The sequence below is a fragment of the Cebidichthys violaceus genome, unplaced genomic scaffold (genome assembly GCF_023349555.1).
Source record: "Cebidichthys violaceus isolate CVI_PGR_0920_01 unplaced genomic scaffold, fCebVio1.0.p SCAF_53, whole genome shotgun sequence".
NCBI classification, from domain to species: Eukaryota; Metazoa; Chordata; class Actinopteri; order Perciformes; family Stichaeidae; genus Cebidichthys; species Cebidichthys violaceus.
In genome coordinates, this window is record NW_027176739.1 from 859,568 (window position 1) to 881,436 (window position 21,869).

At 47.5% G+C, this 21,869-nt stretch overlaps 3 protein-coding genes across 4 annotated transcripts; 2 read left to right on the forward strand and 1 right to left on the reverse strand.

The window, feature by feature from the left end:
• Window positions 1-6: 6 nt before the first annotated feature.
• Window positions 7-4,924, forward strand: ncbp3 (nuclear cap binding subunit 3). Its single transcript, XM_068731738.1, has 9 exons — window positions 7-124; window positions 231-370; window positions 693-801; window positions 1,153-1,252; window positions 1,388-1,497; window positions 1,724-2,066; window positions 2,223-2,371; window positions 2,463-2,645; window positions 2,760-4,924. The coding sequence occupies exons 1-9, from the start codon at window positions 58-60 to the stop codon at window positions 3,116-3,118; spliced, it is 1,560 nt and encodes a 519-aa protein (XP_068587839.1). The 5' UTR covers window positions 7-57; the 3' UTR covers window positions 3,119-4,924.
• Window positions 4,925-6,303: 1,379 nt separating this feature from the next.
• Window positions 6,304-16,460, forward strand: pcf11 (PCF11 cleavage and polyadenylation factor subunit). 2 transcript variants are annotated; one of them, XM_068731611.1, is made up of 18 exons: window positions 6,304-6,679; window positions 8,950-9,075; window positions 9,404-9,586; window positions 9,907-10,161; window positions 10,464-11,431; window positions 11,671-11,845; window positions 11,972-12,404; window positions 12,479-12,607; window positions 12,707-12,766; window positions 12,929-14,124; window positions 14,224-14,287; window positions 14,370-14,495; window positions 14,616-14,742; window positions 14,822-15,005; window positions 15,105-15,260; window positions 15,344-15,436; window positions 15,596-15,631; window positions 15,719-16,460. In XM_068731611.1, the coding sequence occupies exons 1-18, from the start codon at window positions 6,434-6,436 to the stop codon at window positions 15,950-15,952; spliced, it is 4,791 nt and encodes a 1,596-aa protein (XP_068587712.1). In that variant the 5' UTR covers window positions 6,304-6,433; the 3' UTR covers window positions 15,953-16,460. The 2 variants fall into 2 exon arrangements, with proteins under 2 accessions (XP_068587712.1, XP_068587713.1); XM_068731612.1 differs by lacking the exon at window positions 12,707-12,766.
• A 939-nt stretch (window positions 16,461-17,399) lies between these two features.
• Window positions 17,400-21,531, reverse strand: ccdc90b (coiled-coil domain containing 90B). The gene is made up of 9 exons (XM_068731778.1): window positions 21,379-21,531; window positions 20,597-20,716; window positions 20,400-20,503; window positions 20,207-20,308; window positions 19,786-19,827; window positions 19,623-19,694; window positions 18,680-18,733; window positions 18,453-18,567; window positions 17,400-18,172 (listed from the first exon to the last, which is right to left on the reverse strand). Exons 1-9 carry the CDS (start codon window positions 21,419-21,421, stop codon window positions 18,117-18,119), a joined length of 708 nt encoding a protein of 235 aa, XP_068587879.1. The 5' UTR covers window positions 21,422-21,531; the 3' UTR covers window positions 17,400-18,116.
• Between the last annotated feature and the right edge of the window lie 338 nt (window positions 21,532-21,869).

The window sequence follows — 21,869 nt, forward strand, 5'->3', positions numbered from 1 at the left end:
AACGTGGTTTGGCTTGATGACAACACGTCCATCAGAGCTCTCGTCAACAGCAGCCGGATGACCGACCCGGAGGAGGTCACCACGGAGACGGAGAGCTCCGACCAGCCGGCCAAACAGAGCAAAGGTCTGTGTACACGAATACTCTTTAACATACTCTCAAAGGTCAGTCTGTGTACATAAATACTCTCAGGAGAACTGAAGCGTGTTGTTTTGTTTTTTTTACCTGGCAGGTCGTGGAGGTCAAGGGTCAGATGATGAGGAGGAGGAGGGCGAGGTGGAGGAGGACGAAGAGGAAGCTGTGAAGAAGAGCAGCGAGGAGATCGAGGTGAAAGACGCCGAGGAGCCGAAAACCAAGCCGGAGACCGTTCAGGTAGTTTACTGAAATGATCGATGACGTGGACCCGTCTGTCTGTGGACCTGTCTGTGGACGTACCTGTCTGTCTGTGGACCTGTCTGTCTGTGGACCTGTCTGTCTGTGGACCTGTCTGTTGACCTACCTGTCTGTCTGTGGACCTGTCTGTCTGTCTGTGAACCTACCTGTCTGTCTGTGAACCTGTCTGTCTGTGAACCTGTCTGTCTGTGGACCTGTCTGTCTGTGGACCTGTCTGTCTGTGCACCTGTCTGTGGACCTACCTGTCTGTCTGTGAACCTGTCTGTCTGTGGACATGTCTGTGAACCTGTCTGTGTCTCAGGTGGAGGACCTGTCATTGGCGGAGAGACAGTCTCTGCTGAGGAACGACCTGAGACCGGCCATCAAACCCTTCAAAGGAAACAAACTCCTCCTGCGTTTCGCCACTCATGGTGAGTTTAAGTTAACTCTCAGTTAAACCAGGTCTACAGCAGGTTTAAGTTAACCCTCAGTTAAACCAGGTCTACAGCAGGTTTAAGTTAACCCTCAGTTAAACCAGGTCTACAGCAGGTTTGAGTTAACCCTCAGTTAAACCAGGTCTACAGCAGGTTTGAGTTAACCCTCAGTTAAACCAGGTCTACAGCAGGTTTGAGTTAACCCTCAGTTAAACCAGGTCTACAGCAGGTTTAAGTTAACCCTCAGTTAAACCAGGTCTACAGCAGGTTTAAGTTAACCCTCAGTTAAACCAGGTCTACAGCAGGTGTAAGTTCTAATGAAGATCGTTCCTCGTGTTCTTGTTCCAGATGATAAGAAGGAGCTGGGCGCCGCTCGTCGCAGTAGATACTACATGAAGTACGGAAACCCAAACTATGGAGGCATGAAGGGGATCCTCAGCAACTCCTGGTGAGACGAACTCCTCTGGTTATCTAGAGGTTTAGTTGTTGCTGGTGTCCTCTTCTCTGATGAAACCATTATTTTGAGGATGTGTATCATGATGCATATTTAAGTGAAGTAACTGAAAGGGGTCCGTGTCTTCAGGAAGAGGAGGTTTCACACCCGGAGAATCCAGAGAGACGTCATCAAGACCAAGAAGCCTCTGATTGGAGACAACATGGGACACACGCCGCCGTACACTCACCGTCACTCTGGTAACAAGCGTTTACCAGCTCTGTGAAGACTAAAGCTAGACTAAGACTAACTTTGGAAAACAGGAAATACGACGCTTTTTGATGGGGGAAGAAAGAAAAAAAAAGAAATCTCCACAGAGCAGCTTTAAAGATGCCAAACAGACAGCTGTTGATGTGACTGTGAAGACTTTGATCTTTTAGTTGATGAAGATCTTCTTCTTCTTCTTCTTCTTCTTCTTCTCTCCAGCCGACCTGGTCAACCTGCCCGAGGAGCCCATCAAGGAGGAGGAGGAGGAGGAAGAAGACGACGGCGACGAGGACATGGAGGAGGACGACCGGGTGGTGGAGTACAAAGAGCGGGCGGAGAAGGAGCGGGGCGAACGGGCCCCCGGAGGCCCCGCCCCCGGGGGCTCGAGGCCGGCTGGGGCGGGGCTCCGCGGGCGGGCCGAGCGCTCCCCGTCTCCGTGGTCGGAGTCGGACGAGATGGACTACGACCTGGAGCTGAAGATGATCTCCACGCCGTCGCCCAAGAAGAGCAAGAAGATGACGATGTATGCCGACGAGCTGGACGGACACCTAAAGAGCATCCGGTCAGAGCCGCCCTTCACAATAAGATCCTTTGTTTTAGAGCTTTTATTGTTTTCATTCTGTTGTTTTTAAAAGTTCTTTTGAAAGTTTTTGCCTTAAACCTGCAGAAAAATTGATTTTCCTTTTTCCCCGTTGGAACTCTTTGGTCTTGTGAGCAGGAACCGGGTCGGGGAGTCTGGATCTCAGACCAGAGCCAAGTCCACGTCGCCCCCCAAAGTGACGGACGTCCGGCAGCTGCTGGAGGAGAAAAGAAAAGGACTCACTCAGCACAGACAGCCCCCCCCGGTGGCCCCCAGCGGAAAGACGGGTCAGATGATCAGATTATATATTATAAAATATTTATATTCATGAGATTTATTTGTTTTGTCGAGTTCTAAAACATGTCCGTCTGTCTACAGACGTACGGCAGCGGTTGGGAAAACGGCGCTACTCCCCCGACGGACGACGCTCCCCCTCCCCCGTCTCCCCCAGAGACACGCCTCCCGCCAGAGAACCAATCAGAGACGTGCACCGCAGACTGGGCGTGGTCAGTCAGGACAACAGAGCCGTCTTCTCCAACTCGTCCAAAGACAGGAAGACAAGTAGGACCGCAGACAGAGAATAAAACAGAACGTCCCTCTCGTATATTTGTGTGTGTGTTCTATGTGTTTATTTATATCTGTGTGTGTGTGTGTGTGTGTGTGTGTGTCCTGCAGGTGCTCTGTGGAGCAGACTCGGTTCTGGTGAAGACGACGGCGGCGGTTCCGGTCGTCAGGAGCGCAGATCGAGCAGCCGGCCGTCGGGTCTCTTTTCGTCCTCGGGGAGGAGCGACGGAGGTGAGGGCGGAGTCAGCGGAGTCAGCGGCGGCGGCGGCAGCAAGACGCGAGGCGACGGAGAGGAGGAAGAGGAGAAGGAGGAGGAAGAAGACGACTCCACGCTGCAGAAGATGTGGGGCGCCATGATCAAACAGAAACAGGAGCGTCTGACCCACAAGATCAAGAAGAGCCGGCTGGACAGCCTGCCGTCACTGCAGATCGAGATCAGCCGCGACAGCAGCGACGACTCCGACGCCTGAAACTGAGGAAGAGGAAGATGATGAAGAGGAGGAGGAGGGGAACCAGCCGGAGTGTTTCTCCTCTGAACTTCACGTCACTCTTTTCTTCAAGTACAATGACTGCAGATCTGAGGCCAGTGTGTTGGGTTTCTTTTTGTTTGTCTCTGCGGTCCAGGGGGGACTAACGGGTTCAACCAGGCACAGCAGCAGGGGCCCCCAAGACCGTGTACTTTTTACTGACAAAGAAATGTGGATCTCCTCATGGTGTTTTTCATCTGCAACCAAATCCAGTCGAAAATGTATAAAGAAACACAAACCGCTGTTATGTGTATATTTGTTTTAATGCCGACATTTGGTGTAGAAATACGAAGTTGGAGGATTTCTTCTAAAGTAAAAGTCAGACAAAAAAATACTAAAGTTTAGTTGAAACATTTGAACCAACAGCAGCGCCTGAGAGCTCTGGTTCACTGAAAGAGACGGAAACCGACTTCAGAGACGGAAACCGACTTCAGAGACAGAAACCGACTTCAGAGAGACGGAAACCGACTTCAGAGACAGAAACCGACTTCAAAGAGACTGAAACCGACTTCAGAGAGACGGAAACCGACTTCAGAGAGACGGACAACGACTTCAGAGAGACGGAAACCAACTTCAGAGACTGAAACCGACTTCAGAGAGACGGAAACCGACTTCAGAGACTGAAACCGACTTCAGAGAGGCGGAAACCGACTTCAGAGACTGAAACCGACTTCAGAGAGACGGAAACCGACTTCAGAGACTGAAACCAACTTCAGAGAGACTGAAACCGACTTCAAAGAGACTGAAAACGACTTCAGAGAGACTGAAACCGACTTCAGAGACTGAAACCGACTTCAGAGAGACGGAAAACGACTTCAAAGAGACTGAAACCGACTTCTGAGATTAAAACCGACTTCAAAGAGACGGAAACCGACTTCAGAGACTGAAACCGACTTCAAAGAGACTGAAACCGACTTCAGAGAGACGGAAACCAACTTCAGAGAGACGGAAACCGACTTCAGAGAGACTGAAACCGACTTCAGAGAGACTGAATCCGACTTCAGAGAGACGGAAACCGACTTCAAAGAGACTGAAACCGACTTCTGAGATTCAAACTGACTTCAGAGACTGAAACCGACTTCAAAGAGACTGAAACCGACTTCAGAGAGACAAAATCCTTCCAGGGCCCCGTTGTCTCATAATCCAGCCACCCTCCTGTTGATATATTAAACATCTGTTGATTTTTAACATGCGTTGAAATGTTGTGTTCTTGTCGGGATGCAGCAGAGCATCATGGGAAACCCAATCAAATCATTCCTACGTTAGCGCGGAGATGTTTGTGTCCTCTGGGACTCGAACCCCGGCCAAGTAATCCGTGACCGTTCCTCTGCTCAGCTCCAACGTGTCGACCATCTAATCCAGTACAAGACTTCATTCAGACAAGCTGTGTTTTTAAGTTTTACTGATTCATAGGACGAGTGATGAGAACTTCTCCTGGTTTCACTTTGTTTCCTCAGAAAGCAGAACGAGCTGATGAAACGGACTCTGGGAGAAAAGATGACGGGATTATTTTATGATGGTGAATTCATTTTCCTCCATCTTTTAAAGACGGACGACTTCCTGTCTGCGTGGACGTCAACACTGCGCTGTTACTTCCTGCAGTGTGTTTTGTTCTTTTTTATTATTGTTGACATCACAGCTGGTCGTGAGTTCCGCTCATTAAGATGTTGAGTAATGTTTTATTTTACATGCCTGCGATGATCCAGGAGTCATTATATGGAAAATAAATTGATACCCATCAGTTAATCACTTCAAATGATAGAACGGTCTTTATTCTGTTTCTTCTCTCGGTGGAGTTGAAATAAGACAAATTATTAAAAGAGTAATAGCTGCATGAAAATATATCCAATTTAAATGAGCGTTTTTTTCATCGTTTTGTTTCGTTTTTTGTCGTTGAGCATTTCTTCTTTGAGAACGTTTTGTGTGTTTTTTTTTTTTTTTTTTTGGAGGAATGTTTAAACCTGCAGGTGGCGTAACCTCAGAGGAGCATGAACGTCTGAGCCGAGTCGTATCCTCAGAGTTCTGGAGGAGCGACGTCTCTCTGGTGTTTGATCACTGCGTCTAATGGAGCCTCACAGCTTTAAATACACATTATTTAAATGTTATTGAAATGTTCACACACACACACAGCTGTCTAAATCACTCGTCAGTGTAACATCTGGAAACAATTTAATGTCCCCAGCTCCTTTTTAAAAAGTCTTATTTAGGGCTTTTAAAAGACAACAAAGGTTAAACCCAAACTGTCTTTTTATATCAGGTACATTGTTTTTTATTAGTGCAATAGAGATAAATACTCTTCATCTGTAGTTACTCTAATCATCCTTTAAATCAAACAACTCTTACAATAGATTCTGACTTCCTTAAATCTGAGTTTGACACTTTTATAAATAATTTATTTAAAAGAAATTCAGTTTTATATTCCGAACAAGACAAAAAAATAATATAGGCCTAAAGTAAAAATATTAAATTAAGTGTGAATTTAAAATTATTTTAAAATATATTTAAAATTCTACAAGCTGCCAGAAATATACAGTTTAATATATGTGTAAGACATTTTCAGGTCTGAATTTGATACTTAATACTTATGAAACTTTGTTAAATTAAGTTATACAAATTACACAAAGCTGTAAGGTTTTAATATACTCTTTATAGTGGATGTCAGAGCCAACAATTACTTATTTAGCAAGTACACATTTAAAATACTTGGGAACTGCTTAAATATTTTCTGTTACTTTATACTTCCACTTCATCCCATAAATAAATAGTATAGACATTTTATAGCATATGTTTGAATTGTTTAAATATACTTTAATATATTAGTTATATTTTCTATCATAAAAACAGATAATATTGCTGTATTAATCCCCTAAAACCAGCGGAGTGATCCGCCATGCTTCAGCCTCATGGTGGTACGGCCTGTACAAGCTGACGTAATCACCAACTTCACAGAGGGCTTCGATCTGATTGGCTCACTCGTCTTGGCTGTTGTTTCACCGGAGCCAATGAGAACCGAGAACCCGATCTCCGCACGGCCCCTAAAAACAAGCCAATGAGGGACGTGAACTCGCGTCACGTGATAGCGTGAACGCGTGACGTACGCGGCCTTCAGCTAACAGTCGCCATCTTCTTGTCGTCGTCGGATGAACGACTAACGACAAAGACGCGACGGCTCGAAATAAAACCCACAAAACCGGCGTTTTTCTATTTTATTTTTTTACATCTATCACCGAGTCAGAACAAAGTTATCTCCATGAGTTCATGGACTGCCTGCTGCTGATCAATGGTGACGTTAGTATCGATAGAGCCGCTGTAGGTTTTCCCGGGTCTCACGCAAAGATGGCCGACAAAGCAGCTCGAGAAGACGCGTGCCGAGAGTACCAGTCGTCGCTGGAGGACCTGACGTTCAACAGCAAGCCGCACATCAACATGCTGACCATCCTGGCCGAGGAAAACCTCAACTTCGCCAAGGATATCGTCGCTATTATTGAAGCGCAAATAAGCAAGGTTTTTATAACAACAAAATATATAGAATACTTTCAATTTCAGGTGTTTTTGCGTCTGGATTGTATGTGTAGCAACAAGGCCTCAAGTTGTTGTTGAGCTAGCTGTTAGCTTAGCGTAAAAACATGGCAGCTATAGCGACATGTCACGTAGCTATACATCCCGTTTTATTTATGACAATATTTGTGTGTTTTATTAAAGTTCAAACACAACAACACACACGTAGTCTTCTTAGTTAAGGATTCTCTTCATCGGAACGCGTTAAAATCCACCGTAAAGTAGATCGTTTTAAACGTGGTTTGTGTTTAAAATAACGTGTGAAATCGAGCAATTACTTTACGTGACGTGATTAAAAGACGTGTTTTGTTTGATTAATTAGCTATTTAAACACGTCGTTAACAAAGTGGTGACGGTTATTAATTCGACTATTGGTTAGTTTCCACTTTATTAAGAAGAAGATGAAGAAGAAAACAACATGGCGGACTTTAAAAACAGGTTGTTCAGGAGCAAAAATAGCTTTTCGTTGTCAAATCATGTGAACTCATGTAACACAGAAACAGACGTGCAGCTTAAACATGTCGGAGCCTCTATGTTCAGATCTAAATATATAACTCAACGGTTTCAGGTTCACCTCGTCGTCGTACTGTAAGGGAAGAGACTCTGTATCTCAGCCGATGGTTATTTATAGGTAAATCCACTTCCCAGTGCAAACACATGATTATTTAACCCGTATTTAAATCACTAGTTCCTGAAAGTTGTTGGCTGTCTGGTCCAAGTGTAACTTTCACAAGCAGTGAGCGTTCACGTCTTAAAGCTCCGTTCTCTCTAGTGTCCACCAGGGGGCGACTCCTCTGGTTGTATAGAAGTCTAGTCTAAAATGACTCTACTTTTCTCTTGATTTATTCCCTCAGTAAACATTGTAAACATGAGTTTATGGTCTCAATCTCTAGTTTACAGTCTTCTTCAATACAGCATGATGTTCATTTAGTACATTATGCTCCATTTAGAGTCACACAGACCATAAAGCAGGGGATGATTTAGGGGCGGGGCTACACAGTGATTGATCAAAGATGGCGACGACCGAAAAGTTTAAAAATACGAGGAAATCGGTCACATGTGTGTTTCTAAGAACAATAAACTTAATTGAAGCTAATTTGAACAATACATGTAATGTATAATATTTATGATTCTTCTTCCGACACGCTGGTTTGGTTTACGGTGGATTTTGACGTTCACAGCGCTGGTTTCTCCTCAGCTTCTAGAAGTATTCTGAGCGTCCGTCACACTAATACTCTGCTGCTCGAGGCCGGACCACATTGATGTTTATTGTTATTAATTATTGCCGGGTAGCTATTGGTCGACACAGGAGGACGCGGCCTCGCCGTCTATAGTGAATTCATCTCAGTTTCTCTGCATTAATTCACTAGTGAAATCTTGAATTACTGAAATGTGATTGAATGGTTAAAATTGTTATAATAAAAAATGTGAAATGTGCTTTTTGTCATTTTTTATTTCCCAGTGTAATTTATTGGTGCGACTCTGGTTTCCATTTATTGACACGACAGACAGTTTTAACTGTCGACGCTGCAGCGTTTAGGATCTTCTGCTTCATGTGCAGAGTTTAAAATGCAGCTTTGTTTGAACTAAACGCCCACAGATCCTCTAAAAGGTTTTTTTAACAACCCAACGGGAGAACCCCTCTTAAAACCGAGTGTGAGTGAATCAAAAGTTAAACTAAACCTCTCCGACGTGTCGCCTGGGTAAAGTACAAAGAGCGGTTTAAGGAATAAACCCTCTTTGGAGGTAAATGGCTCCGGAGGACTGGACTCAGTGGCCTGTTTTTTTTTTGTTTTTTTTTTACCCACAATGCATCATGGACATGTTTATTTTTTCTCCCTGACTTTGGGGAAGGATCACTAACTTCCTGAGATGTCTTTGCAGAATCTAAAGTGACTGACTGCTGTTGAAGATGAAGCTTTTTCTTCTGGGTTGGTCTCAGATCACAGAGGACCTTATTGGAGTGTTTTACCTCCGTTTTTATTTTGATTCCAGACTGAAGAAGAACCCGGACTGTGGGCTGGTTTTTACATCTTCTTCCTCACTCTGCACTGACTTTTTCCTTACGTTTTTTGTTTTTGTTTTTTTTGTCTCGTCCACACATCTTGTGACATGTCTTCCACACAGAGGGTGGTGAGGGGGACACACCTGTGATTGAAATGTTGTTGTTTAACCCCTGCTGTGTTCTAAACTTGTCGAGTTCTCTATTGCTCCAGGCCCCATCTGCAGAGAAGCTTCCAGTTTTGTACTTAGTGGATTCCATAGTGAAGAATGTTGGAGGAGAGTACCTTGCAGTGTTTGCTAAAAACCTAATCACTTCATTTATATGTGTCTTTGAAAAGGTACAGTTCTCTTTGCTGCTATTAGCTTTGTGTTAAACTTTTAAGCACTATGACTCTTAGCCGCTCCACTTCCTCCTGTCTGTTGTTGCTTGCTTCATTCTGTGGTCTGCACTCTGCTGCTGTGTCCTTAAACGTTAAAGCTTAAATAAGAGGGAGGGATCATTGATGGTCATTCTTTTGAACTTGAAGCTAAACCTGTGTTTTCACCTCTATACTGGTAGTGGACGTAGAGCTGCTTACATGTAGAAGCCTTGCTGTGATGCTGCTGCAGTATGATGCTATATATTCTGTTGCTAGCTGTGGACCAAGTCATGTCCTCTGTTCGTAGGTGGATGAAAACACCAGGAAGAGTTTGTTCAAGCTGCGCTCGACGTGGGACGACGTCTTTCCTCTGAAGAAGCTGTACGCGCTGGACGTGCGGGTCAACTCCGTGGACCCGGCGTGGCCCATCAAGCCGCTGCCGCCCACCGTCAACGCCAGCATCCACGTCAACCCCAAGTTCTTAAAGCAGGTGTGTGTGTGTCTGTCTGTCTGTCTGTCTCTGACCGCCGGTTGATCCTCAGACTCGTGACGCTCCGTCCTGTTATCTCCGGGATCAAACACACGGTCCCCCGGTTTAATCCGTGAAACTCAAATCCAGCTGTGCTCGATCCAGACGATCTGTGCCAGACTTTCACAATAAAGTGCATCCTGTCGGCTGCTTTTAGATGTTTAAAGACACGGAGCACCAGCTGTCCTACGACGCTGACTTGACCTTCGTCTGTCCTGCTGATTTTATATCGATGCTGTCGTTACATTTGTCCTCTTTGTCTTCTCTCTTGACTGTCTCAGTCTGAAGATGCTCCCTCTCCTCAGCCGGCTCCCGCTCAGCCGACACCGACTCCGCCGGCTCCGGCGGCGGCACCGGTACCGGCTCCCCAGCCGGTCCCGGTGCCGGTGCCGGTCGCCGCCGTCACCGCCGCCAGCCAGTTCACCCTGACCCAGGAGCAGCTGATCCGACAGCAGCTGCTGGCCAAACAGAAGCAGCTTCTGGAGCTTCAGCACAAGAAGATCGAGCTGGAGCTGGAGCAGACCAAAGCTCAGCTGGTAGGAACCACCAGGGTCCGCATTTAGCGTCGGAAGAAATCCGGTTCTAAAGGAGTAAAACCCAGAGTATTGTTACGGTCCTGAGTAAAAGGTTCTATCGGTTCTTTAGAAGTTCCTGAGAGACGTCGTCTCAAACCTCTCTATGCTTTACTCTGCACACACTTCACTTATTGTACCACTGAGTGCTAGCATAGATGACTCCTGATGATGATGATGATGATGATGATGATGATGATGTATCTGTCTCCTGTTGGTCTGTCCTCCTCGTGTGGAGGTTAGTTCATGACTGTTTGTGTCTTCAGGCCGGAGGGTTTGTGATCCCGACAGCGACCTCGGCTTCGTCTCAGAACGTAGCGGCGAAGACCGCCGGCCAAACTGCCCCCGCGGTCCGACCGTGGATCCCTCCTGCGACTCAGACGGAGGCCAAGCCGCCCACCAGAGACCCCCGGCTGAACCGCACCGGACCCCCGTCGGCCCCCCATCCCAAAGAACAGCCCGCCGGGAAGAGAGACGGCCACGCAGCGGCGGGAAGTCCGGTGCTGACGCCCGAGAAGCCCACCCGGCCGGACAAAGTGAAAACCCCGAGGAAAGAGGCGTCGGAGGAGAAGCAGAAGTCCAAATCTCCGTCTCCGATGGCCAAAGTCCTCCAGAGTAAAAACAAGGTGGAGGCTGAGATCCAGAAGTCGGCGGACGGCACCAAGAAAGACCCCCGGCTGAAGAAACGCCCGCAGGACAAGAGCGGCGAGGCCAAAGACGAGGAGCTGAAGGAGAAGAAGCGCTGCCCCGACAAGAAGGAGCGAGAGGAGGCGCCCCGGGGAGTCGACCACAAGGGGAAGCTGGTCAACGGCTCGGTGGGCAAACACGAGCGCGTCGAGTCCACGGAGAAGATCGAGTTCAAGGCCGGGGGCAACGCCCGCACGCACGCCAGGAAACGCACCCGCTCGCGGTCCAGGTCCCGCTCGCCCGCCGGCGCCTCCTCCTCCTCCCCGAAGAGGAAGGACAGGCGGTCAGCCCGGAGCAGCTCCGTGTCGCCGTCTCACAAACCCGGCAAGCCCAGGAGGGTCGGACCAGATCACATCAAGCCGGGCCGAGGGGACCGGCCCGCCGCGCCCAAGAAGAACCAGCCGGACAGCAGGAGGTCCAAGAGGCCCGCGGAGGACCGGCACTCCGAGTCCAGAGACTCTCACTCGCCGAGGAGCCACGACGGAGGCGGCAAGGAGGCCAAGGAGGCTCCTCACCGCTGGAGGAGCGGCTGGGAGGAGAACAAACAGTGAGTATTTCACCTGAATGTGTCCTCAAATGTATAGTTTGTACTACTTATGTAGAAGTTCTGCTGGTTGCAGCTTCTTAAATGTGAGGATTCTCTCAAGTAAAGGCTGTGATTTTGTAAAAACGTCATGATGATCTTGATCCTACTTTAAGTTTGGATCACACGTTCAAACCGTCACCTCTCACACGGTTAGCGGTCGTTTAGAACTCTGTTGTCTAAAGGTCCCGTTTCCTCTTCAGTCCCAAGCTTCCCGAGGACTCTCACGTGAAGCCGGGTCCCCAGAGACACAAACAGTACGGGACCCCGACCCGGCCCACCACCCCCCGGACCCCGAAGCACCGCCTCAGCGTGGACGCCAACATGCAGATACCCGAAGTCCTCAACTCGGCCTCCAAGAAGGACCTGCTGCGGAGGGTAGGGCCTGTGATGTAGACCTGTAGGAGAACCGTCAATACTGTTGGTGTGACACCGTGACTAAAGACGCCACAGTCCCGGTGTTTCTCTGTCGGTCCTTTTAACGGTCACGGTTTCTCTCTGCAGGCCAGTAAGCGTCTGGAGAGCGGCGAGATCTCCCAGGAGGACTTCCTGAACATGGCCCACCAGATCAAACACTTCTTCCAGTACCAGGAGGAGAAGCAGCAGCGCTCCGACGGCTGGGACGTCGACGCCGTCATCGCCGGCGACTTCCCCGCCAAGAAGCTGCAGCTGCTGAGCTCGCCTCCCTCCGCGTCCACGCAGCCGCTGCCGCCACCGCCGCGGCCCCGAGACAACATGGACGCCGCCGAGCTGTCGTACTACGAGCACAAGTCCAAGCTCAGGAAGACGCAGGTCACCCACCGGGCCGCCGGGGAGGAGTGGGAGGGCGAGGAGAGTCCGGAGGAGGGCGAGGAGGCGGGGCCCGGCACGAAGACCGGCGGCAGCGGGCGAAGCGCCGGACACCCGAAATACGGCCGGGCGCCACGGGACCGGCAAGGTGAGCTGAGGGTTTATGGGTTTATTCATGATGCTGAAGGGATTCAGGATATTCATTCTCTACGACTCCTTCAGGTGAGAGGAGGAGCAAAGAGCACGAGGAGCCGCGGCTGATCGAGGAGTACAACCACGGGAAAGAGTTCCCGACTCTGAAGTCTCTACCGGGCCTTCGCTTCAGGAGGAGGGCCGACCCCAGAGAGCCCAGTGAGTCCACCGCCGACACGGCCGCCGCCGCCAGTCTGTTCTCTGTCTCAACGTGATCTGTGAACGATGTTATCTGTCACCTGTCGTCTTTATCCACAGAGCAGTCAGAGGTCAGGTTCTGGAGCAGCGTGGTGTCAGGGTCTCGATCACTTCAGCAGGGTTAGAGACTCTTCTAAAGAGATCAAAGCTTACACATCTAGTCCAGTTCACTCAGGAGATCATGGGAGTCAGCACATAGAGAGACGCAGCGTTCAGGACTCACTTTAAAACAGCGTGAGCTTCACTGACGGTCGGTAAACGCGAGTTCTTCTCTGATTCCAGGTGAGAGAGAGTGGAACTCTCCGCTGACGGAGCGGCCGCGTTTCGACGAGCGCGAGGAGCAGAAGAGCGGCTACGACGCTCCGCGGGGTTACGGCCCGCCCGCCGACTCCCGGCTCCCCGACCCACGGAGGCCAGAGGGGCCCCCGCCCTCGGGCACCGTGGTCCTCAGGAACTGTCCGAGTCCGGTCGGCCCCGAGGCGGCGCTGGCGGCCCCGAGGTTCGAGCGCGAGCGCCTTTCGCCTCTTCACCAGAAGGACCCGGCGGAGATGAGCCCGATCCCTCGCTTCGAGAGCCCCAACAGCGAGCACTCTGACGACGGGCCCCTCAATCTGGACCTCCCCGTTCCTCCCCCCAAATCCATCCTGAAGGCGCCGCCCCGCGCGGGACCGCTGTCTTCGGTCCGGCAGCACAGCGACTCCCCGGGACACACGCCTCCTCACGACGGAGGACACCCCCCGCCCCGGTACGACGGGCCGGGACACATGGGCCCCGCCAGACCGCACCCTCCAGGGTGGTACGAGGGCCCCGGTCGCTACGATGACTCGTCCCGGTTCGAGGGGCCTCACCACCAGGGTCCCGGCAGGTTCGACGGCCCGCCTCACCACAACATGCCGGAGAGGTTCGAAGGACCTCACATGTCTCACGGTTTGGGGCGGTACGACGGTCCGCCTCGCCCTCAGGGCCCCGGGAGGTTTGACGGTCCAATTGGTCAGCAGGGGCCCGGACCGGGTCACTTCGAGGGCCCTATGCAGCGTTTCGACGCACCGCGGCGCTTCGAGAACAACATGGCTCCCGGTCCTGGCTCCGGACCAATGGGCTTCCAGCAGCGGCGCTTCGACGGCGCTCCAAACCAGATGGGTCCGATGAGGTTCGAGGCCCCCGTTCAGCCGGGGCCCCGGTTTGACTTACCCAACGTGCCCCCCCATCAGGGCGGACCCCCGCACTACGAGTGCTCCCCCGGCCAGCAGGGGCCCCTGAGGTTCGCTCCCCAACACAACATGCAGCCCCCCCCCATGAGGCCGATGGGCCCGCCCATCTACGACCCCCAGCAGAACTTCAGCATGAACCCCCAGCGGTTCCCGGAGCCCATGAACCCTCAGTTCTTCAACATGCAGCAGGCCCCGCCCTTCAGCCAGCCTGGCCCCGCCCCCTTCTACAACCCCACCGCCCCCTCTGTTGTCGGCATGCAGCAGCCGGTGAGTCGAGTCCTCTACGAGCAGCATCATGTGGTCTTCTTCTTCTTCCTGTGTTTGTTAGCTGGTCTTCATGTGAACCTGTTCTGTGGTTGTTTTTAGGGGAACATGTTGGGGAACCTCAACCAGTCCTTCCTGCCTCAGAACCCGGTGCCTTTCGGACAGAGTACGTTCTGACGCTCAGTGTTCCTCTCGTTGTTCATGAAGAAATGAAATGCTTCTGACGGGTTTTCTTCGCGTCCCTTCAGTTCCGCAGGTCGCCCCCCCAGAGAACCACTTCGGTCAGGTTGACGTCAACGACCTGCTGTCCAAACTCATCTCCAACGGCATCATCAAGCCCTCGCAGCCCGACGCCGCACCCAGCGCCAGCGCCGGTGAGCCGGGACCGTTGTTTCTGTTGCGTTGAAACGTTTCGCCGTGTCATGAAACGGTACCGGGGTTTAATCACAAAGCTGCTGTTATTAACATGTACATTTACCCCCCCCCCCCCCCAGAACCCACTACCACGCCTGTGGTAGCTCCGCCCCCGGTGGTGGTGGAGGAGGAGGAAGAGGAGGTGGAGGAAGAGGAGGAGGACGACATCCCCGACCTCACCAGCTTCAACGTGGACGACTTGAAACAGTGAGTTGATTAATCTCAGATCATCGATGTAATAAGTAAGTGTTGTGACTCACTCTCCTCCTCCTCCTCCTCCTCTCAGGCGCTTGGAGAGCGTGGTGACCAAGCTGTACTCGGGGAACCAGTGCTGCCTGTGCAGCATGAGGTTCACCACGGCTCAGACCGACCTGTACGCAGACCACCTGGACTGGCACTTCAGGCAGAACCACGCCGGCAAAGTGGCCGGCAAGAAGATCACGCACCGCCGCTGGTACTACGGCCTCCGGGTGAGAAACGCGGACCTCTTGAGACTGAAGGCCAGCCTCCAGGCCTCACCTTTAAACTCACCCTCATGCATAACCCTAACCCTGTGTTCCCTCCATCAGGACTGGGTCGAGTTCGAGGAGATCGCCGACCTTGAGGAGCGAGCCAAGAGTCACTTCTTTGAGAAGGAGAACGAGGAGGAGGTCCAGAAGAGCCAGCAGGCCGCCAAGGAGAAGGAGTTCCAGAGCGTGAAGGCCACCAAGGACCAAGTGGGAGAGGTGAGACGGGAGCCGCTCGATGCGTCGCCTAGTGTTGGGTCACCGTCACGTCGCTATAGTTCATTTTGTTCTTCCTCCTGCAGTTGTGTGAAATCTGTCAGGAGCCCTTTGAGACGTACTGGGTGGAGGAGGAGGAGGACTGGTTCCTGAAGGACGCCCTCCGGGTGGACGACAAGGTACCAACGTGTACAACTACATCAGTCAGATATCAGTGATATGTACCGACAATGTAGTGGTTGAAGTACTACAAATCCCATTCATTCTAGTCCCATTGTCCCTGAAACATCTTTGTAAAATGAGCGTGAATGAACCATAAACGTGTTTTGTCTCCTCAGAACTTCCATCCCGCCTGTTTTGAAGATTATAAAAATGTAAGTAAGAGAAATATAAATCGCATAAAAGATGATTCTAGTTTAAAGCGAGAGACGTTTGAACAGCCGTTTGTTTCGTCTCCTCAGACGTCGTCGTATCTCGACGTCACGCCGTCGCCCAACAAGGTGCTGACGGACCACCCGCTGAGCGCCTTCATTAAGAGGGAGGAGGAGGAGGAGGAGGAGGAGGAGGTCACTTCCTGTGCTGTCGCTGCTGCTGCTGCCGCCGCCGCCTCAGTCAAACAGGAAGTAGAGTCTGAGGCGAGCGAGCTCCCTGCTGTGAAGACGGAGGTTTTAACAGACGATCAAAGTGAAGCGTAACCGCTCGGTGTTTTTATCGTCCGGAGGCCGAGCTCCTCATTAACTTCAATACATTTTTGTATTTGGATTCTGCGCGACCATTTCTGGTCTCTTCCTGTTTCTCTGTGAATTGAAACTGTTTATTTAAAAAGAAAAAGAAATGTTTTGTTTCCCTTTTTCTTTTCTTTTTTGAGATCAAAGAGATGTAAATGATTTAATTTATAAATTAAAGTATTTTTTGGTATATCTGTGGTGTAACAGTGATTTGAATCGCCTGTCTGTAGATATTGATGATGGATATTTTAAATGGCGGGTAGCTGCGTTTAAAGGTAAGCATCTTCTGATTGGACGACAGGAGGCTCCGCCCCCTCTTCAGGAATCGTGCTGCGGAGGAACAAAGTCGTCTTTGTTTTTCTTTGGTCTTCAATAAAAGAGTCTGAAACTTTGTTTGTGTGAACGGTGATTGATCTTTGAACAGTTATATTGTCATTTAGGTTTCAAAACAAAAATAAAGGTTTTGTGAATTAAATATTCTTGTTCTGGTGTTTTTATTTTGTGAGAGTGAGTCGTTTATTTTAATTTTATTTTTTTACTTTACAATTATGTTCTATTTTGCAATGGTGTCAGTGTAATTTACACTTAATAGTTTATATTTTATTCTGTTATAATTAATTTAACTCAGGGATTAATACAATTATTTTATCTTTAGTACAAAATAAATTGCAACTAGCTAACTAGCTAGTTAGCTACTCCAGAGACCCTGCTATTTCTGCCGCTGGGTTAGCTAGCTAGCTGGTGTTAGCTAGTTCCTCGACACCTAGCTAACGCTAGCTAAACGCTACACTGGTTACAGAAAATTAGCCGAACTAAGTCGTCACTGGTCTGTTGTAATACTGTCCTTCACTGTGACGACGTGTGGATGAAGCATTACGTTGTTTAATTTTACTGGTTTAGTCTCTACGCTTCGTAACGTCGCGACATTCTGTAAGTCTGCTTAGTTTCTACCAAAGTTTAAAATTCTAGTCCCAATTATTCCCTGAAAAATATTTGTAAAATGTCAGAAGATATTATTAAAATGGCCGAACATTTTTGGTGAAATTCTTTTAGTAATATTTACAAAGAATATTAGTATTTTAAGTAAAAATTGCTCAGCTACGTGGATTCAAACAGGAATGTCTCTTTACTACTATTTTATATTATTTATTGATGCCGTTCATTTCTGCGGCCATTAAACGCATCGCTGGTGGCGGAGTCCGTCTTTCCCGCCCTCGATTCACAGGAAACGAAGAGACTGGACGAACTTGATGAAGATGAGCTGTTTCCTGTCTGCTTTTTAAAAAGATTCTGAAACTATTTCATAATGTAAATGGAAACATGGAGTGGTTCTTCTTCTTCTTCTTCTGTTGAATTTCTGACAAAACACAAAACCTCTTCCTCTCAGCAGTGAACCCTAAACATTAGACACGCGTTTGGTTTATTTATTTTATTTAAAATGTACAAACACAACGAATGTTTTTACATTTGGAACAATATTCAATAATCAAACCTTCAAATTCAACACAATACTATCAAATAAAAGAGTTTTAATAGATTTATTAGAGTAATAAACAGGTTTATTAAATATTCTCTGATTGTCATAATATCTCCACTACTTCATGCACATAGTTTTCAGTACATATTTGAGGTACTTGTACTTCACTTAATATTTCTAGTCCACTTTATTTCAGAGGGAAGTATTTTAGCATTTAGTACTCTGATCTGGTGGTAATACGACACTTAAAAAGTACTCTGTACGAGCAAAAGTACTGCATTTAAAATCATTCAAAGTATCGGAAGCTGATAATACTTTAGTACTTTTATACGGAAGTAGTAATGGACTATTTTTAAATTGTTGTACTTTTACTTAAGTAAATGAAATGTGATGTAGAATATCTAGTAGCATTAAATGAAGATACTAAGTACAAGTACCTCAACGCTGTTCTTATATACTGTACTTGAGTAAATGTGCTTTGGTACTTCATAGTACCAGTACACTCCGATTCTTCTGCGTACTTTCCTTTAACTGACAGTACTTCTGTACTAAAGTACTGACTTTAAACTGTGATATTTCGTTGCAGCGGCTGAGTTCACCGGAACTACTTTGTTGTGGCGGAGGAAGACGAGTTAAACGAGTCCCGGCTGTGTTTCACCTCCACAGCCGGTAAACTCCCAGAGCGATGGCGAGGCAGGAAAACACGGTCGCTGAGGAGAGAACACAGTATTACTACCAGTAGTACTACTAGTGTGTTTACTGGAGGGTACTTACTGTACTACATCTCAAAGGTACATATTGTACTTTTTACTGTACTACGTCTCAGAGGTACATATTGTACTTTTTGTCTCATCTGTCACTATTTTCTGACATTTTATCGACCAAACAATGAAGTACTACAGTAAGATACTTCCTCCGTGTAGTGAAGTACTACAGTAAAATACTTCCTCCGTGTAGTGAAGTACTACAGTTAGATACGTCTTTGTGTACCTGCCAGGTAGCGGATGGTCTCCAGCTTCAGAGACTCCAGGACGGTTTTGAGCGACGCCACCTGCAGGTCGATCTTCCTGTTGATCTCCATGTTGTCGTTCTCCAGGTCGGCTTTCTGACCACGAGAGACGCACACCGACCAATCACATCGCACACGTGTGTGTGTGTAGGTGCATGCAGTAGAAGTATTACAGTAGTATTACAGTAGTATTACAGTAGTAGTATACCTTGTGATGGAACTCTGAACTGGTCTCCATCAGCTTCTTCTCCTGTTCACTGAACTTGACAGAAAAACACACAAAACAAAAACGATCTTTCAGACGATGTTTGTTTACATTCTGTCAGATGAGAAACATGCCGATGATCTCAGGACGTCACAACGAGATCATCTCAGGTATGAGCGGGTATGAGCGTCTCTATTTGAGGACTTTTATTGATCATAAACATCAGATGTGACGACGAGGACGGGACGAGTACATCACACCCAATCTATGAGTACATTTAGAAGTTTAATATTTGAGCTACGGTGCCTTCAGGTGCCTTCAGGTGCCTTCAGGTGCCTTCACCGGCTGATGTTCCTGCTGAAGACCTTTAAAGACAACAGTGAGCGAGACGGGTTCTTTCAACGATTTAAATCATCACATTGATTTCCTCCTCGAGGGACTTTGATCAACGACTTCCTGCTGCAATCCTCTCGTTCTCTTCATCTTCATCTCGCTCTCTTCATCTCGTTCTCTTCATCTCGCTCTATTCTTCTCGCTCTCTCATTCTGTCGTTCTCTCATTCTCTTCCTCTCGCCCTCACGTCCTCTCACTCTATCGTTCTCTCGCCCTCTCGTTGTATTCCTCTCACTCTCTCGTCCTCTCACTCTCTCGTTCTCTTCATCTCGTCCTCTCGCTCTCTATTCTTCTCATTCTCTCGTCCTCTATTCTTCTCGCCCTCTCGTCCTCTCACTCTCTCATCCTCTCGTCCTCTCACTCTCTCTCGTCCTCTCACTCTCTCGTCCTCTCACTCTCTCACTCTCTCGTCCTCTCATTCTCTTGTTCTCTCACTCTCTCGTCCTCTCATTCTCTCGTCCTCTCACTCTCTCGTCCTCTCACTCTCTCGTCCTCTCACTCTCTCGTCCTCTCACTCTCTCGTCCTCTCATTCTCTCGTTCTCTCATTCTCACCACGTCAGAGATCCTGCTGCTCTGCAGGTTGACGTCCAGTTTGGTTTCAGCTCTGACTTTCTGACTCTCCTCCTGAACAAACATCAAACACATCAGATCAAAAGAATCCCAAGAAACATTTTGTAATAAACTCGTTACTTTAAATATAAAAACACGTTCCGACCTTCAGTCTGTTTTGAATCTGCTCCAACTCTCGCTTCATCTTCTACAAGGAAACAACAGAAGAGTGATTTGTTTGGTTTCGTCAAAACATCATAAAAACAGTTTAACCGGTGAAGTATTATTTCACAGTAAAAAACTGTAACCGAACACATAAATAAATAAAAATAAATAAAAATATGAATAATTATGAATAAACATTAATACATATGAATAAACATAAATAAATATAAATACATATGAATAAACATAAATAAATATAAATAAATATAAATAAATATAAATTAATATAAATAAATATAAATCAATTTAGATATAAATACATATAAATATAAATATAAATACATATGAATAAACATAAATAAATAAAAATAAATAAACATAAATAAATATAAATATAAATATGAATAAAGGCGCGGTTGTACCGTGTTCTCAGATCGGAGGTTGGCGAAGTCGCTCTTCTCCAGGATCACCATGTCCTTCCTGATGGAGTCCAGGTGAGCCATGATCTGCTGCAGAGCGATTTCCTCCAAGAACAATCGACACAACGCTGAGCCATCAACGCCACACGGATGCTCGTTTTACTGCGGTGAAGGTGTTTCTTGTGTACTCTCCTACCTGGTGGGATTTGGTCACCATGTCTTTGTAAACGATGTCCATGTTCGCCGTCGTCAAGGTAACCAGAGCCGAAACGATGAGCTCCGCCTGAGGCTTCTCAAACCCTGCAAGTCAAGACGGGGGAAAGAAAAACCCTTCAGAGTCGTTTTGATATTGAATATATTGAATTGTTTGAATATATTGAATAGTTTTGTCACCGCTGCTCTGGAGCTCCGTCACCATGGAGTGAGAATCAAACGTTAGTTTACGTTGTTCAAGAGACGTTAAATCAACCTTCCTCAGGTCAAAGGTCATCGTAGGGGCTGTCATGTGGAAACCTAAAACACACACACACACACACACACACACACACACACACACACACACACACACACAGACATACACACACATAGACACATACACACACACACAGACACACACACACACACAGACATACAGACACATACACACACACACACACACACAGACATACACACACATAGACACATACACACACACACAGACACACACACACACACACACACAGACATACAGACACACACACACACACACACACACACAGACACACACACACACACACACACACACACACACACACATATACACACACACACACACACACAGACATACAGACACACACACACACACACACACACACACACACACACATACAGACACACAATTAATTAATGCAACTTTGAGTGTTTGTTGTTTTTAACACTGTCGTACTTTAATGTTTACTGTAACAGAGTACTTTTGTACTTGCTACAGTATTTGTACACTTTGGTAGCAGTATTACACTGTACTTGTACTGTCACAGAGCAGTATTACACTGTAGTATTAGTACTTGTACTGTCACAGAGCAGTATTACACTGTAGTATTAGTACTTGTACTGTAAGCTCGTGTCTGAACGGATCTTCTTCTTCGTCTCTTTATAAACAGACTTGTTCTTCTTCGTCTCTTTATAAACAGACTCACCTCTCCAGGTTCCGGTTCCGACCCGCCGCAGCAGCGCGTTCATCTCGGAGACTGTTGTTGTGTTTTCAGAGTTTGAATGAAGTTTAATGAAACACAAATACAACGAGAGGAACGAGGACCACAGACCGGAAACAGATGAGAGAACGAGGAGGAAGTTCACCCGACAGTCGAAAGAGCGCTGTCATGGTGCTGCCTTCAGGGGCTGTCGGAGTTCTCAAGATTACTGCGGTCAATTATATTATTCTGAATATAGTTATTATTCATAATGAGTACTTTTACTTTTGGTACTTTAAATATAATGTTGTGTCTTTACTTGAGCAACATTTTGAATGCAGGATTTTTTTGAGTATTTGTACATTGTAGTATTACTACATTTACTTAAGAAAAAGTTCTGAATATTTCTTCCACAACTGTCGATAATATAAAATAATATAATCTTCTTGTTATCGAGTATATTTACATTGTAATATTTGTACTTTTCCTTAAATTAA

Excerpts from the sequence above, each read along its gene's own strand:
- ncbp3 (XM_068731738.1), top strand. The coding sequence starts at position 58 with ATGACCGACCCGGAGGAGGTCACCACGGAGACGGAGAGCTCCGACCAG. Across the intron at positions 125-230 it reads GCCGGCCAAACAGAGCAAAG|GTCGTGGAGGTCAAGGGTCA; the intron begins GTCTGTGTACAC and ends TTTACCTGGCAG. Across the intron at positions 371-692 it reads CCAAGCCGGAGACCGTTCAG|GTGGAGGACCTGTCATTGGC; the intron begins GTAGTTTACTGA and ends TCTGTGTCTCAG.
- pcf11 (XM_068731611.1), top strand. The coding sequence starts at position 6,434 with ATGGACTGCCTGCTGCTGATCAATGGTGACGTTAGTATCGATAGAGCC. Across the intron at positions 12,405-12,478 it reads GGCGCCACGGGACCGGCAAG|GTGAGAGGAGGAGCAAAGAG; the intron begins GTGAGCTGAGGG and ends CGACTCCTTCAG. Across the intron at positions 15,006-15,104 it reads GCTGGTACTACGGCCTCCGG|GACTGGGTCGAGTTCGAGGA; the intron begins GTGAGAAACGCG and ends TCCCTCCATCAG.
- ccdc90b (XM_068731778.1), bottom strand. The coding sequence starts at position 21,421 with ATGAACGCGCTGCTGCGGCGGGTCGGAACCGGAACCTGGAGAG. Across the intron at positions 18,734-19,622 it reads GCAGCAGGATCTCTGACGTG|TTCAGTGAACAGGAGAAGAA; the intron begins GTGAGAATGAGA and ends TTTTCTGTCAAG. Across the intron at positions 18,568-18,679 it reads GTTCAGAGTTCCATCACAAG|AAAGCCGACCTGGAGAACGA; the intron begins GTATACTACTAC and ends TCTCGTGGTCAG.